At 40.3% G+C, this 16935-nt stretch overlaps 1 protein-coding gene across 1 annotated transcript in view; it reads right to left on the reverse strand.

Moving 5' to 3' along the window:
- usp42 (ubiquitin specific peptidase 42) overlaps positions 1–16935 on the reverse strand; it is a 97997-nt gene that overhangs the window by 47169 nt on the left and 33893 nt on the right. Inside the window, exons 5-8 of the mRNA XM_080206799.1 lie at positions 11792–11894; positions 11159–11226; positions 9933–10003; positions 8384–8466 (exon numbers count right to left, since the gene is read on the reverse strand). Coding sequence (XP_080062925.1) covers positions 8384–8466; positions 9933–10003; positions 11159–11226; positions 11792–11894 — 325 coding nt within the window. The remainder of the gene's footprint in view (positions 1–8383; positions 8467–9932; positions 10004–11158; positions 11227–11791; positions 11895–16935) is intronic.

Consider the following 16935-nt stretch of genomic DNA (forward strand, 5'->3'; position numbering starts at 1 on the left):
GTTGAGGCCAAAGCGTTGAGAGATTTCAAGAAGAAATTAAATATAGCTCTTAGGGCTAAAGGGATCGAAGGTTATGGGGGTGGGGGGAGAGAAGGGGAACAGGATATTGAATTTGATGATCAGCCATGATCATATTGAATGGTAGAGCAGGCTCAAAAGGCTGAATGGCCAACTCCTGATTCTAGTTTCTAACATCAAATTTCATAGAATAGCTCAGTATGCAAATGAAATTGGCAATGTAAATAAAATACAGGAAATTAGGGAGTTTCCAGATTTCACTCCTGGTTTTAAGCCTAGTCAATTTCAGCTAGGGAGACATTTTAACATCACTAGTGTAGGAAAGAGGTAGGACAAGTGCATTTCTGCTCCTACATAATTCAGGGATGACTAATTACACTTTCTAGAGTAATTGCTATTAATTTTATTTCCAACTGAGGGTCAGCTCTTGCCTGAGTCACAAGGCTGTGGGTTCAAGTCCCACTCTAGGACTTGAGCACAAAAATCAAGGCTGGCAAAACAGTAGCGAGTGTGTTGGACTGTTGGAGATGCTATCTTTCAAATGAGATGTTAAAGGAGGCTTTGTTTGCCCCATGAGTCAGTCTGAGATAGATAATCAGCACATGACTTGTAACAGTGACATCATGTAACATTATAGGGAGTGTGATAGCTTGATCTTGGGTTTGGACATAGCTCGGCACAACATTGAGGCTGTTCTATGTAGTCCAGATGGTGTGCTGGTCAATTTCACAGCAATCTACAATAAAATAAAAAGCCAAAGTCCAACCTAAGTTCAGCTAACATGTCCCTTGATTCTTCCCACTGCAGTCACTCAGAATGGGTGCATTCTACTTGGACCTACACTCATCACCTAATGAGTCAAATAATTAATGTGAGATTCACAATGGTGATAGTACCATGCACACCTGCCTGTGCCAAAAACAGTGTTCATCAGCGGTTGATGACAACTGCAATTCTTACCACCATGTGAAAACATGCCCCATTCTCCTGAAAACTGAAATTTTACTGCATGTTTTCAAAGTCAAACAAGACTAGTTGTTGCCACGCAAAATTATTACAAAGATCTCAAGGCACAATACTGAAGAGGGGATTTTTATCCCGTGATTTATCTCTCAATTAATCATAAAAACTGATTATCCGGTCATTATCACGTTGCTGTTTGTGGCAGTTTGCTATGAGTAAATTGATTGTTGTTTCCCACATTGGAACAATGTCTACACTTCAAAGTACTTAGTTTGCTACAAAGCGCTTTGGGATATTTTGTGATTGTGAAAAGTGCTACATAAACTAAGTATGTTCTTAGCTTTCTTTTATTTGAATAGGCTAAATGCCATTGTCATCTAACCTTTGTATGAAATCATGTGGGTAAGGTACGAGTGTACAGATAAAAGCTTGCAGCAGGTGGATGGAGTTAAAATACAATTAGCTATGATGTAATCAGGTTTAAGGGACAATGATCTACGCATGTATTTATATTCCTACTTAAACCTCATGAGTCAGATTGTTTGCCTATAATTGAACGGCCTGGAAATATACACTACTTAGGTAAGTGAAGCCACATTGAATTTAACAGCAGGTACTCTGGGAGTTGTAATTAGTCACTCATCTGACCCTCATGCAAACTATAGATCGCAAAGGGCACAGTTAGAAACTGCTGCATAGTGAATGTGCAGCTCTTGTTGCACTGCATTTGAAATTTGTTGTTAGTTATAGCTATGTGACAATCAGTAATTACACCTCTAGCATTAAGTAATTTGCAGTGGCAATAACGGGACAAATTTTGTTTGTGTTGATCAACGTCCATTTGAAGAGCACATATGAATGGCACTTAGAGATTACATGGTTGGCTACACTGTTTATAAACACAGCACCAGTAATTAAATCAAAAGTAGCAATGTGGACGAATCAAATTAACAGCTACCTTAAAGGATTAGAAAACAAGGATTCGTCCATTAAGTTTATACATCAATATAGTATCCATCAATAAGAGGCGGGAAGGTGGCACAGTGATGAGCACTGCTGCCTCACAACAGTAAAGATCTGGGCTCAATTTCAGCCTTGGGTGACTGTCAACGTGGAATCTGCACATTCTCCCAGTTTCCTCCCATAATCCAAAGATGTGCAGATTAGATCGATTGGCCATGCTCAATTGCTCCTTAGTGTCAGTGGGATCAACAGGGTAACTACATGGAGTTACGGAGATAGGCCTGGGTGAGATTATTGTTGGTGCAGCCTTGAGAGGTCGAATGGTCTCGTTCTGCACTGTAGGGATTCTATTATTCTATAGTTTTAAACTGCATTAGATTTGACCTAATATAGCACCCTGTAAATGGTCTTATTTGATCACTGAATCCTGCTGTGCAGGAGGCCATTTGGCCCATCAGGTCTGTACTGACCACAATTTCACTCAGGCCCTATCCTCACAACCTCATGCATTTACCCTAGCTAGTCCCTCTGACACCAAGGGTCAATTTAACATGGCCAATCCACCAAACCTGCACATTTTTGTGGAAACCGGAGCACCCGGAGGAAACCACGCAGACATGGGGAGAATGAGTAAACGCCACAGTGACCCAAGCTGGGAATCGAACCTGGATCCCTGGTGCTGTACGGCTGCACTGCCAACCACTGTGCTGCCCAATGGCAACTTATCGAAGGGGCAAATGATTCAATTGCTGGTATATCTGCAATGGAAATAAAGACCTCAGAAGCTACAGGGTTCTAAGATAAAGCTGTGAAATAGCTTTTGGGCTAGATTATTTTGCAATAACCAAGGCTGTACTCCTTCAGTTTTCAGGGAGTGATTAAAAATGCTGTATTGTGGGCTGCTTTCCATTACCTCGCTGCTTGCCCAAAAGGACAAAACAACATGAATGAATCAACCCAACAATGTACGCTGATTAAATTGAATGACTGATCCTTTGATCTTATGAATCTATATTATGGCCTGCCTAGGAGGGGATAATTAAGTGTCTGCTGGTCCTCAGATTATCAATGGTGATCTGCAAGGAAAAGGGCAATTAGATGGGGTGGTACACAGCCAATTGCAACAGAATATGCTTTTGTTAATTTATAAAGCGCATCTTAATCCTTATTTAAATGGTGAAAAACATAAAATTAGAGAACTATAAATATGGTGGTGGTGATTTAATCTACAGGATTCCTACATAAATTAAGTCACAGTTATTTTGCATGAGTCATCTGTGGCTCAATTGGTAGCAATTTTGCCTGAGTCACAAAGTCAGGATACAAGTCCACGCTCAAAAACAAGGCTGACACTCCAGTGCAGTACTGACAGACTGCCACAATGCTGCAAGTGGCATCTTTCAGGGACCCCATATTCTTGCTTGGGGTGAAATTAAAAACTCATGGCACTATTTCAAAGAAGAATTGGGGAATTATCCCAGGTACTCTTGCCAAAGATTTATCCCTCAATCAATATCACAACAGATTATTGGGTTATCAAATTGTTGTGCGTGAGGGTTTGTTGTGCTGTTACTAGCTGCCACAACTCCTACATGACAACAGTGACTACATCTCGTAAGTACTCAATGACTCTAAAGTGCTTTCAGACTTCAGTTGGTCATGAAAAGTGGTATATAAATGCAAATCTTTATTTATACCTAATTTTCCATACTGAGTCAAATGCATTATGCGCATGTGGGTTGAACTCCATTAGCTGGAACATTATATTCATAGTTAAAATAAAAATCCACTAGATATGACATTTGAAAACAGTTTTACAAAAACAAAGCCATTTAGCAGTCTAGGCTTCAACCATCTACAGAATAAACAGGTGGCTTGTTTGTGACAGGTCGATGCTTTGGTGTTGTTCTCAATCCTAAAAAGGGAAATTGCAATACATAATAAAATTGAAGTGCTAACTGTAATTTATTTCAATTGCTGGAAAGCACGTAACCACATATAGATTAATGGACACTGTTGATTATTGTAAAATTGTACATTCCTCAACAAACTAATAGATGTCTTGGAATCAAAGAATGGTTACAAATCTGTAATCAAACTGAACGTTTCAGTGACAAAGAGTAATTTATTAACAGCTAAACTTAACAACCTGATTATATAATTAACCACTTCCCATTATTTGAAAATTGGACCACCATACCGTTGTATTACATGGTGGTAGAGATTGCTTTGCAGCCACTTCTCCCCTATAGTGGATTACTGATCCAAGCCCCAGCATTCTTAGCAGGCACAAGGCACAAAACACGCATTGTGGGCAGAACTGGGTTGTTCCCACACACTTCCAGATCTTGAACTGTATAGAAGTCTGGGGAGCATAACACTTCCTCTCCTGGATTGGGAACATATGGAGTGCATGCAGTACAGGGCAAACTTACTTCCCCTTCACTTTTGTTTAATCTACTGCCCTCTCTCCTTTTACAACATAATAGCACTTATCAAACAGGACTCCGTTTTACTACATATGCTAGTGTGTAATTTTCACTTTGTTTACCTGCTGCTGAGGAATTTTGCTTATTTGAAATTTAAATTTTAATCTTCCCAAAAAGCATACCAAACCAAACTACACCACAACATTAAATACATGAAAATGCTTTTCAGTTTGGTTCTTAAACATGTTGTCAGGCTTTGGTGGTTAAATATAAGTTTAACTTGGCTGGTGATTGACAACCAGCTCCATTTACATTTTTATACTCTTACGAAGTGCAGTGGCAAAATGATAGTGCAAAAAGTAGTTCAAAATATTAAAACATTCTCCCCGTGTCTGAGTAGGTTTCTTTGGATACTCCTGTTTCCTCACAGTCCAAAGACGTGCGGGTTAGGTTGATTGGCCATGATAAATTGCTCCTTGGTGTCAGAGGGATTAACAGGATAAATAAGTGGGATTATGGGATAGGGCCTGGGTGGGAATGTGGTCGCTGCAGGCTTGATGGGTCAAATGGCCTACTTTTGCAATAAGTAGTCTCAACACCAGTTATCTGAATATTATCTATATTATATATCCGAGTTATCTGAAAGCTAGTGGCTTTTGCTACCAAATAAACCTGTTGGACTTTAACCTGGTGTTGTGAGACTTCTTACTGTGCATACCCCAGTCCAATGCTGGCATCTCCACGTCATGACTATTTCTGCAATGCAGGGATTCTATTCTATGATATTGCATGCAAATTTGTACACACAATAAATTATAATTTATTAGTTTACAAGACACACGTGTATATACGCCTAAAAATAGTGGGCAATTAGAAGATTGGGAAAGATTTAAAAAACAACAAAGAACGACTAAGACAGCGATAAAGAAAGGAAAGATAGAGTATGAAGATAAACTAGCTCTAAATATAAAAAATGATAGTAAAAGTTTTTACAAATATATAAAGAGGAAGAGACTGGCTAGAGTGAATGTTGGACCCTTGGAGGACAAGCGGGGGGATTTAGCGGTGGATAACGAGGAAATGGCTGAGGCTTTAAATAAGTTTTTTGTGTCAGTCTTCACGGAGGAGGACAAATAGCTTGCCGAATATTAAAGATAGAAGGATGGTAGATGAGGTCCTTAACGCAATTACTGTCACTAGAGAGGTAGTGCTTGACAGACTAAGGGGACGGAAGGTAGTCAAGTCCCCGGGACCGGATGGAATGCATCCCAGGGTTCTGAAAGAAATGGCAGAAGTGATAGCGGATGCCTTAGTAATTATTTATCAAAATTCACTGGACTCTGGAGAAGTGCTAGAAAATTGGAAAACAGCAATATTACGTTGCTGTTTAAAAAAGGTAGCAGACAAAAAGCAGGGTATTATAGGCCGGTTAGCTTAACGTCCGTAGTTGGAAAAATGCTAGAATCCGTCATCAAAGAAGAAATAGCAAGACACCTAGAAAAGAACGGTTTGATCAAGCAGAAGCAGCACGGATTCATGAAGGGGAAGTCGTGTTTAACGAATTTACTGGATTTCTATGAGGATGTGACTAGTGTGGTAGACAGAGGGGAACCAGTGGATGTGGTGTTTTTAGATTTCCAGAAGGCGTTTTTACAGCAAAAGATTGCTGTAAAAGGTTAGGGTGCACGGAGTTGGGGGTAAGGTGTTAGCATGGATTGAGGATTGGTTGTCTAACAGGAAGCAGAGAGTTGGAATTGATGGGTGCTATTCTGGTTGGCAGTTGGTGACTAGTGGAGTGCCGCAGCCTCAACTGTTTACCATTTACACAGACGATCTGCAGGGGGCTGAGTGTAGGGTAATGAAATTTGCTGATGACACAAAGAACAAAGAACAACCCAGCACGGGAAACAGGCCCTTTGGCCCAACGAGCCCGCGCCGCCGCATCACCCTACACCTATTCTACCCTGCGTGTCTACGAATGGAAAGATGAGTGGAAAAGCAAATTGCGTGGAAGGCACGGAAAGGCAGAGAGATCGGGATAGGCTGAGCGAGGACCTGGCAGATGGAGTATAACGTTAGCAAATGTGAGGTTATCCACTTTGGTAGAAATAGTAGTAGGAGGGATTAGTATTTAAAGGGCCAAAAGCTGCAGCATGCTACGGTGCAGAGGGACCTGGGAGTCCTTGTGCACAAATTGCAAAAACCCAGTCTGCAGACGCAGCAGGTGATCAAGGCGGCGAATGGAATATTGGTCTTTATAGTGAGGGAGATGGAATATAAAAGCAGGGAGGTCTTGCTGCAACTGTACAGGGCACTGGTGAGGCCGCAACTGGAGTACTGTGTGCAGTTTTGGTCACCGCATTTGCAGAAGGATATATTGGCCTTGGAGGGAGTACAAAGAAGGCTCACTAAGCTGATACCGGAGATGAGGGGGTTAGCCTATCAAGAGAGATTGAATAGACTGGGTCTGTACTCGTTAGAGTTTAGAAGGCTGAGGGGGGGATCTTATAGAGACTTACAAGATAATGAAGGGGCTAGATAGGGTAGAGGTAGAGAGATTCTTCCCGCTTAGAAAGGATAGCAGAACTAGAGGGCACAGCCCCAAAATAAAGGGGGCGGGTGGGGGGCAGTTTAGATTGGAGTTGAGGAGGAACTTCTTTACTCAAAGGGTGGCGAGTCTCTGGAATTCTCTGCCCATTGAAGTGGTGGAGGCTGCCTTGCTGAATATATTTAAGTCACGGGTAGATAGATTTCTGATAGAAAAGGGAATTAAGGGTTATGGGGAGAAAACGGGAAAGTGGAACTGATCCACTCAGATCAGCCATGATCTTGAGTGGCGGGGCAGGCTTGAAGGGCTAGCTGGCCTACTCCTGCTCCTATTTCTTATGTTCTTATATACATACAGGCATATATGTAGATCGCACTTATTGTTTTAGAAAGGCTGTGTTTTCTGCCAACACCATGCGTTGCAGTTGCATGGTCTAACTCTGATGCCATTGTGAGTGATGGAGTAGGCAGCAGCCAGGAGTGAGCTGCTTAATAACTATTAAAGAGTGTGATTGAAAAAACCTCATCTTCTCAGTGGGCTAGAGATGAGGAATGGAGCTGGGGATTGGGATGGGGAGAGAGGCGACGTTTTGATCCATCTAGTGACAGCTGCAATTCTGGACTGCAATTTCTGCACTCCACTTTTGGAGCTCTGGGGTTTCTTCTGGGTGGATCTTATTCAGATTGTAAAGCCATTCACCTAGTTTCTGGGCCCTAATGGGTGGGGTGAGGCAGTCAAGCCGCAATCTCCCTGCAGTTTCTGAATCACCAGGTTGTAATCCAGAATACGAAGATGATCCAACTGGCACTGTCTCTCCAGCAAATGATGCAATTGGTTTTCTGCTCATGCTCAATCAAGTGCGCATATGCAGAGGGGTATTGGTGGTCATCTTGCATTGGTAGGAGTGTTTTAGAATCTGGTGGGCCTAGTCATTCATGCTGCTGTACAAAACTGTGGAAGATGTAGATAGTACCTCAGTGAATTGTCTCATTTTGGCAAAAGGGCAGCTAATGGAGCTAGCATTGTAAATTGGTGATCCAGTATGCATTCTTATACTTTATCAACATGCTTACATACAAGTTGTAAACTGCAGACAAAAGCGTTGCTTTATATTCGTAAAAGAAAGCCACTGTTCTTTTGCACATTGTTTTACCACCTACTTTAGCTAAGATTGTTTCATTAGTTTTTTTTGTGATATGTAAGTTTTTAAACATTGTATCTAATCTGCAGAAAAAAATGGGATACCGACCTACAAATAAGGTTTCAAGCTAATGAACTTGGAAATGCTGAGATAGCAAGTTGTGTTACCAATTGGTCAAACAGTACTCTTGCATCAAGAACAGAATGATTCAGTATATGTAGAAGGTCACTGCCATGGTCATGAAGAAATAGTTACACACAGAAGAGGTATTCAACAACTTACTCACAAATCTTTATTTTTGTAATGAGAATGTTTACTCACTTGGTGCATTTGTAGGCATTTTCACCATCCAGCTGTTCAGGCTTTACAAATTGTTCCAGAGCTTTTGTGATGTTTGGTGCAGTCTATAAAATATTTCGTATTTTTCACAAGTATTTACAAGTCAAAAAGTTTCCAGATAGCGATACAAATAGGTTTTTTAAAAACAAAAACAAATGCTGGAAAATCACAGCAGGTCAGACAGCATCAGTGGAGAGCAGAACTAGCATTTCAAGTCTGGATGCCACTCGGAACATTAGCTCTGTTCTCGCTCCACAGATGCTGTCAAACTGGCTGAAATTTTACAGCATTTTCTATCTTTGTTTCCAATTCAAGAATCCACAGTAATTTGCTTTCTTTTGAAAGTCTGTTTTAAAATACTTCTAAATTAAAAAAAGACCACATATTAAGTATTTTGGATTTATGGCCAATATTTCAAGAACACTTAGAACTGAATTTCACCATGCACAAACTACCACTGAATTACAGCACATAAGTCACCAGTAATCTAACTGGTTAGTAATCCAAATAGCTATAATAATTAAAGAAGCATAAACAAGATCAGAAGGTGGATTTGGAATCTACCTTGCAACACAAAACACATGTTCTTTAGTTATACAAATCACAAGCTAATATTTACTTGGTTTTTGATGGCAAGGGATACTCAATGCAAGATGCATCTGTTTTCCATCCACTTCAAATCAGATTTACACTTTTTATACTGTAATTCCTGTACAAGATTTTAGTTTCAGATTTTGTTACAGGTGTAATCTAAGTAAATTCAACTTGCATCACAAATTATGAATTGGTATTTTTCTAGTTTGGATTTTAAAAAGGTTACTTGTGATAGAAGATTTACAGACATTTAATGTCACAGTATTTAGAATGTATTTTTTGATATTTAATTTTGGTAATGTGTCAAAATTCCTTGTTACTTATCTGTAATAATACATTATGGCATGCCAAACTAGAATTATACAGCATAGAAGAGGCCCATTGCGTTTGTGCCAGCTCTATGAAACAGTTATCCAATTAGCCCCACTCCTCTGCTCTCTTCCCATAGCCCTGCAAAATTTGCCTCTTCATCCTTATAGATCGCTTCTACACCTTCTCATAAGGTCTTGGTGTCCTTCCTAAAACGTGGTGCTCAAAATTAAACACAATGCTGTGGTCGAGGCTTTATTTATCAAGGTTTAACAAATTCTTTGTTTTGTACTGCTTCTATTTACAATGCCAAGGATTCCCCATGTTTTTTTTAAGAAAAGGCTTCTTCATAAAATAATTCTGACTATAGCCATGCAAATACTGTGATGCAACTGTTTAAAAAAAAACAGGACGTGCAAGCATAAAGTCTAGGGCATTGCTTATAATTAGAGCAGCTGTCAAGTCTGAGCAGTGTCTCCTCTGGAAGGGAAGGGAGCTTGAAGTTGCACTTGTGGATTGTGCAGAGTAAAATCAACTCAGAGGAAATGCAGTACGTATTTAGAGAAGAAAAATGGCATCTTAAAAATGCAAATTGTAGCAGCTAGCAAAGAATAATGCATAGCAATACCTTTATTTCCAGAGCGATATCCAAGTATGGATCATACGTGTCAGACACTCCTTTGCAGTTTAAACATTTTACTAAAATTAGAAAAATATTGTTAGAAAATGCTCTGTAAGGCAACATATAATTTTATATAAAAGCATTATAAAACAGTCAGCAATTTAATGAAATATCTGACTTCTTGATGACTATTGGCAAGTAAGCAAGATATATGGTTTTTAACTTCTGTAAGCATTCTGTAAGCAAGATAGGGGGAACGGCAAATTGTGCGGAGGGTGTGGAGAGTCTGCAGAAGGATCTAGATAGGCTGGGCGAATGGGCCAGGAAATGGCAAATAGAATTTAATGTTGGCAAGTGTGAGGTGGTCCACTTTGGTAGGAAGAATGGTAGGAAGGACTATTACTTACGGGGCGAAAAACTGCAGCAGGCGACGGTGCAGAGGGACCACGGGGTCCTTGTGCATGAGTCGCAAAAACCCAGCTTGCAGGTGCAGCAGGTGGTCAGGAAGGCAAATGGGATGCTGGCCTTCATAGCGAGGGGGATTGAATATAAAAGTAGGGAGGTCTTGCTGCAGCTGTATAGGGCATTGGTGAGGCCGCAGCTGGAGTAGTGTGTGCAGTTTTGGGCACCTCACCTGCGCAAAGATATTTTGGCCTTGGAGGGAGTGCAGAGGAGGTTTACTAGGCTGATACCGGAGTTGAGGGGGTTGAGCTATGAGGAGAGGCTGAATAAACTGGGCTTGTACTCGTTAGAGTTTAGAAGAATGAGGGGAGGTCTCATTGAGACATATAAGATGATGAATGGGATGGATAGGATAGAGGTGGAGAGACTCTTCCCGCTCAAAAAAGACAGTAGGACTAGGGGGCACAGCCTCAAGATAAAAGGGGGGCGGTTTAGAACGGAGTTGAGGAGGAACTTCTTCACTCAAAGGGTGGTGAATCTCTGGAATTCTCTGCCCGTTGAAGTGGTGGAGGCTGCCTCGCTAAATATTTTTAAGACGCGGGTTGATGGGTTTTTGATAAGAGAGGGGATTAAGGGTTATGGGGAGAAAGTGGGAAAGTGGAACTGAGCAGCGACAGATCAGCCATGATCTTATTGAATGGCGGGGCAGGCTCGATGGGCTAGATGGCCTACTCCTGCTCCTATTTCTTATGTTCTTATTAACTTTCGTAAAATCATTACACATATGTATATATAAAAACTACTTTGATCTTTATATAAATGGAACATACCTCTTGACCTCAAGTACCCTCCAAAAATTTGATATATCATTGTGGTTGCCTGAGTTTGTCTATCCAATCTACAGAAGTATTGGAAAGAATATTTAGTATAATTTTCATGTTCAAATTAATCTTTGGTTAAACTTAAAATTAAACACCACTCTAGTTCAAAGGCAGGTTTGTGGCATTGCACATTGCTTCTGAAGAATTGGCAAATCACAAGCTCCCAATCTTCAAAGAATCAACCTTTCCAAGTGGTGGGGCAACAGAAAGCAAGAGTGGAAGAAAGGTGATTGGAACGGTGCAACTTTTCAACTAATAATTTTCTTGCGCTTTCAACACCTATTCTGACAATATCAGCAAGCCTAATTCAAAGGTGTTGCACAATATGAAAAAAACTGTCAGATATAAATCTGTATAAAGAATCTTACATAATTTTCTGCTCAATGTGGAAGTGATCTTCATTTTTTTGCCATTTGTTTGTATTTTTAAGTTAGCCTTTAAGTAAACTATGACCATCTGATCCATTTTGCTACGTGGACGTATTTCTCAATGCATATACATTTAGTTCTTGCATAGATATTACTAATAAAATAATAAAGTCATCCTAAATACCTTGAAATTTTCATTTAGACTTGTACTCACTTGTTGCTTCCATTTAGACATGCTTTCTGGAGCGCATCAACAGTGTAACGCAAGAATTCATGTGCATCTTCTTGGTTTCCAAATCGAAAATGTTTTGCTATTCCTAAAAGGATGAAAGTTTAAAATAATGGATACAGATGTAATATACAAATTTAAGCAATTTTGAAAAATTAAACATTTAGGTCAAATTAGATTGAGTTTTTTGGTCACTTCAAATGTTTCTCCCACAAATTTGGGAGGGAAGAATTACAAGGACGAGAAACTACGACTTGTGCTGAATTGGTTGACTGTAGTCAGAGCAGCCACAGGTACAAATGTCCTCAGTGCCCTTAACTAGCAAGGGAAGTAGGAAAAAGAAATCAACAAGGATTTCCACTCCTGATCATCATACAAATGATTCCTGCTGAAATGTGACTGAGGATAGGATCAAGTTTTGGTGTGATGTGCTCTAATAGCTTGTCAACCTAAGCACATTGATTACAAATATGCAATATAGTGGGGTGGTCTAACCAGTTCATGGAGCTATTCCTCATTAGGAGAAATAATGGACTATTAAAACTAGCATCGGTGTGCAGAGTCAAAATGCAACAGAAAAATCAAATATTCAATATTATTGTATATTTTACAGATTGTCACAACAATGATGTGTAACAGCTTAATACCCGAACAGAGTTAATACAAAATCACTGAAGTCTAAATATTTAAAAACTTCACTGTACAATGACAAGTAATGAAAATTGCAATCTGGGTACGACTGATATACCAGCATTAAATACAAATCAGCTAACCATGAACTCAAATTCTAGAAATAAACCTTCTGTACAAAATCAAATTAATGTTTGTCGATTAATTACTTAGATAATCTGTTTGTCTCATGCAATAACCAAATAAACAATTTTCAAGATACACAAGTTTTCACTTACACATTCTGCTAAACTTCATTGGAAACAAACTGGAGGCAAGGGGACTTCAAGTACAAAATGATTTAGCAATTTCAAAACATCCATATAAACTGAGGAAACAGTTAGGACACTTTTTTTTCTCTTTTTAATACCAATTTAAAACACTTCTCTGTGTAAATGCCAACAACAGCTGTCTGTCAAACTAGATTGACCAAAGGTAAGGCCTATTTTGAGTTATAGGAAAGCGCTATTATAGAATTGTCTGGATGGTTAATTCAACATTTTTATTTAGTGGCTAAAGAGAATTAACTTTGTCTTATTTTCCAGTAGCTCATTTTCCAAATCACTTCACCAAATTGTATAACATCCTTGTGTTGCTTTACACAATCTATCTCAACCAAAAGTTTGCAGACTACTGGCATTATACACAACGTCTAATGCAAAGTGACTAAACATCAGGACAATTACACTAATAACAATACCACAAATACAACTCAACATTATTAATTCATCTAGCAATAAACAAAATGGAAATGTCCATCAGCTGCAGAGTTCTGCAAGCTATATAAAAACATCTACAATTTTTAAAAAAATGTTTCCATGGGATGTGGGCATCCAGCATTTGTTCCCCATTCCTAATTACTCGAGGTGGTGGTAGTGAGCCACCCACTTGAACTGCAGAAGCCTGTGTGGTATAGGTACACAGTACTGTTAGGGAGCTCCAGGTTTTCAGTCCAATGACAGTGAAAGAAGAGTGATATTGTCCTAAGGCAGGGCAGTATGTGGTTTGGAGGGTATCTTGTAAGTGTTGGCGTTCCCACACTTCTATCGCAAGGTTCAAAATAATGGATAGGTGATTTCTCTCAAAAGCCCCCCCGCCCCCAAAAATCCATGACAGAAATGAAAAATGAAAGATAAGTCGCCCCAAATGAGGAAGAGGCAGAATCAGTGAGGGACTATCCCTCCAATCAAAAATTTTGCTTCTCTCACGCCCATTGCCCCAAGTCCTCCAAACACAGTTTCCCCCTCTCACACACCCTTGATGCCTTGAGACACAGAATTGATTGGAGGGGCTGGGGGGGGCAGGAGTGAGGTATCCAGTTATAGGAGGAGCTGGAGCATTTATTCTGGCTGGTCCTGCTGCTGCAATCACACTGGACCCAAAACTGGACAAGTGAGAGCAGGCTAACAACAAGTACGGGAGGCCTCATGCAGCTCTCTTATCTGAGATCAGCGACTGTGTTGCTCGGGTTGGGACTGGGACCTGGCTCAGGTCTGGAAATGCCGCTGGAAGAGAAGCAGCAGCAGCAGCAGCAAGGGACGCAGATACAAGCTGAGGAGATGAAGAAACTGTGGGGCCTCCATCTAAACAAATTCTACATTCTGGCTCTCAAATTCATTAAAGATACCTTGGTCTTCAGAGACACTTAAGAGGATACTTAAAGTGTCTCTGAGCCTCTGCAGTATGGACTTCAGCAAGGCATTTGATAAGATGCCCCATGCAAGGCTTATTGAGAAAGTGAGGGGGCATGGGATCAAAGGGAACATTGCTTTGTGGATCCAGAACTGGCTCGCCCACAGAAGGCAAAGAGTGGTTATAGATAGGTCATATTCTGCATGGAGGTCAGTCAGCAATGGAGAGCCCCAGGGATCTGTTCTGGGACCCTTACTCTGTGATTTTTATAAGTGACCTTGATGAGGAAGTGGAGGGATGGGTTATAGCATTTATAGTCAGAGATTTAGAACATGGAAACAGGCCCTTTGGCCCAACTTGTCATCGGCTGCAGGCAATAGTGGCGGAAGCAGATTCAATAGAGTCTTTTAAGATGCTTTTAGATAAGTAAATGGAACTTAGTAAAATAAAGGATTATAGGTAAGCCTAGTAATCTCTAACGTAGGGACATGTTCAGCACAACTTTGTGGGCCCAAGGGCCTGTACTGTGCTGTAGTTTTTCTATGTTTCTATGGAATAGGAGTACAGCCCTACTTGGAAACAGAGGCTTTTGGAAGGTTTTCTGCATCAGATGGACGACAGTGCTGAGTGGTTCAATCTCAAGGAAATTATGGTGAATCAATGGTGGTATTATTGGAAGCAATAGCGCTGGTAATTTTGCACTTAAGAATTTTTCTTGTTTCTTTTGATTGAATTGACTGTAAAATTTAACTTGATTCAGCCCTTGGCTGTGACAAGAATGGACTTTAATAAATTATAATAGTGAAGAAACGGACAGACATTCAAAGGAAAAACTTTTGCAGGGCTCTAGGAAACAGTAAGCAGGAGTGGGGACTAATTTGATAGCTCTGTCTCCCACAGTCAAAGAGCCAGCACAATCATAAGACACTGAATAGCCTCCTTCTAAGCTGTAACATCCAATGATTTTGGACAGCCAGCCATATTTGTCTGTTTTTATATTTTTGTACAGGTTTTCAATGTCCACTGTAAAAAAAAAGACATGGAGCGCATACTTAAGAGGTTAACCACGTTTACAAAGTGGTATGTGTCTTTAATGTAATCAGGATGCTTCTGATGTGGAGATAGCGTTGGACTGGGGAGGGCACAGTAAGAAGTCTCACAACACCAGGTTAAAGTCCAACAGGTTTATTTGTAATCACAAGCTTTCACAGTGCTGCTCCTTTGCTCACCTGAAGGAGGAGAAGCGCTCCAAAAGCTTGTGATTACAAATAAACCTGTTAGGACTTTAACCTGGTGTTGGGGTGCTTCTGAGTTAAGGAGCTCCAATCCATGTCTCACTAAAACATAGATGATCATGCAAGGTGTACTAGCTTAGAGAAACAGATCACTGAAATGTGAAAAATGTATGAATTAAACCATTCATTCTTGGATGGTGCTGCTGGATTAATATGTGTGTACTCCCCTTGCTGCAGTTTGATCTTTAAAAGTCAGTGTCCTGATGTAAACACTCACTTTTAAACAGAAGTACTGAAGGGGAAGAATGTTGAAATTGCAGAACAAAACTAAAGGATGCAACAGAGTGCTAATTGTTTACAATTATTATCTTTAAGGGTTTGCAGATGTGAGACTCATTCCCAATAAGTTACCTTGTGCCAAGTAGCTAGAATTTTCATTTTGGAAATAAAGTATGGAGATTTATTTCTAATAAACAAAAAAGCTTATTTATAGATTTCAAAATGAAAGATCTTCTGTAGTCATGAAATTCAAATTTACCATAATGCTGAGTGGTAAAGGTCGAGAGCTTCAGCTCCCGATGGGCCTCAGAGTTTCTGTACATACGCAGGCTGGCAGCAGACTACACATGCAGGGCAGGGGGAGGGGTGTGTGTGTTTACAATGGAGGGGTTTTAGAGTGAGGACGAGGACGAGGGAGACTGGGTCGGGAATCCAGGAGAACAGAACCTTAGGAGACCCTGTGAAAAGAGCTGTTGTTGATCCGGTCTGAGTTAGAGTGACTTTTAAAGTTTAATTATTAGTCACATGTAGGGTTACATTAACACTGCAATGAGGTTACTGTGAAAATTGCCACACTCTGGTGACTGTTTGGGTACACTGAAGGGAGAATTTAACATGGCCAATGCACCTAACCAGCACATATTTAGGACTCTGGGAGGAAACCAGAGCACTTGGAGGAAACCATGCAGACTCCACATAGACAGTGATCCAAGCCAGGAATTGAACCCAGGTCCCTGGCACTGTTAGGCAGCATTGCTAACCACTGTGCCACCGTAACTCGGAGAGAATTCCAAGGTGAAATCCCTTATGGCGAAGACTAGAATTCCTTGTTACTACAGAGAGAAAGAGAGAGAGAGAGATAGCATTTTAGTGAGATTGATTGTTGCACAATGCTTACTGATGTTTGCGTGGGTTTTTGAGAAATCCATGGACTTTCTCTTGGTCACATTTGTCATTTATTGTGCAAAGTGATGTGTTCAACCAGTTTGCCTGTTAATTCACATGCACCTTATTAACCCTGAATGCTTTCTGATCTTGCATTATAAAGTTCATTTTCGTTCGTTCAAAACCTGTGGCACCTGGTGCCTTTATTCACTGAGCAAGTGTCTTAAATCTCAGACTTTCTACAATACACACACCCACATCGCTAATTGATATGAACCATAAAGTATGTTAGCCATTTGGTGTGGTGCGTAGTGGACAGCCTGCTTGTCACCTCTTGCTTTCAGCTTTCACCACTGGCCAGCAGTACCAGTAATCCAAAAAGAGAGCCATGTACTTAAACCTCTCTCAACAAAACACAATCTCTTCATC

The sequence above is a fragment of the Carcharhinus amblyrhynchos genome, chromosome 18, assembly GCF_965287045.1.
Source record: "Carcharhinus amblyrhynchos chromosome 18, sCarAmb.v2.hapA, whole genome shotgun sequence".
Classification (NCBI taxonomy): domain Eukaryota; kingdom Metazoa; phylum Chordata; class Chondrichthyes; order Carcharhiniformes; family Carcharhinidae; genus Carcharhinus; species Carcharhinus amblyrhynchos.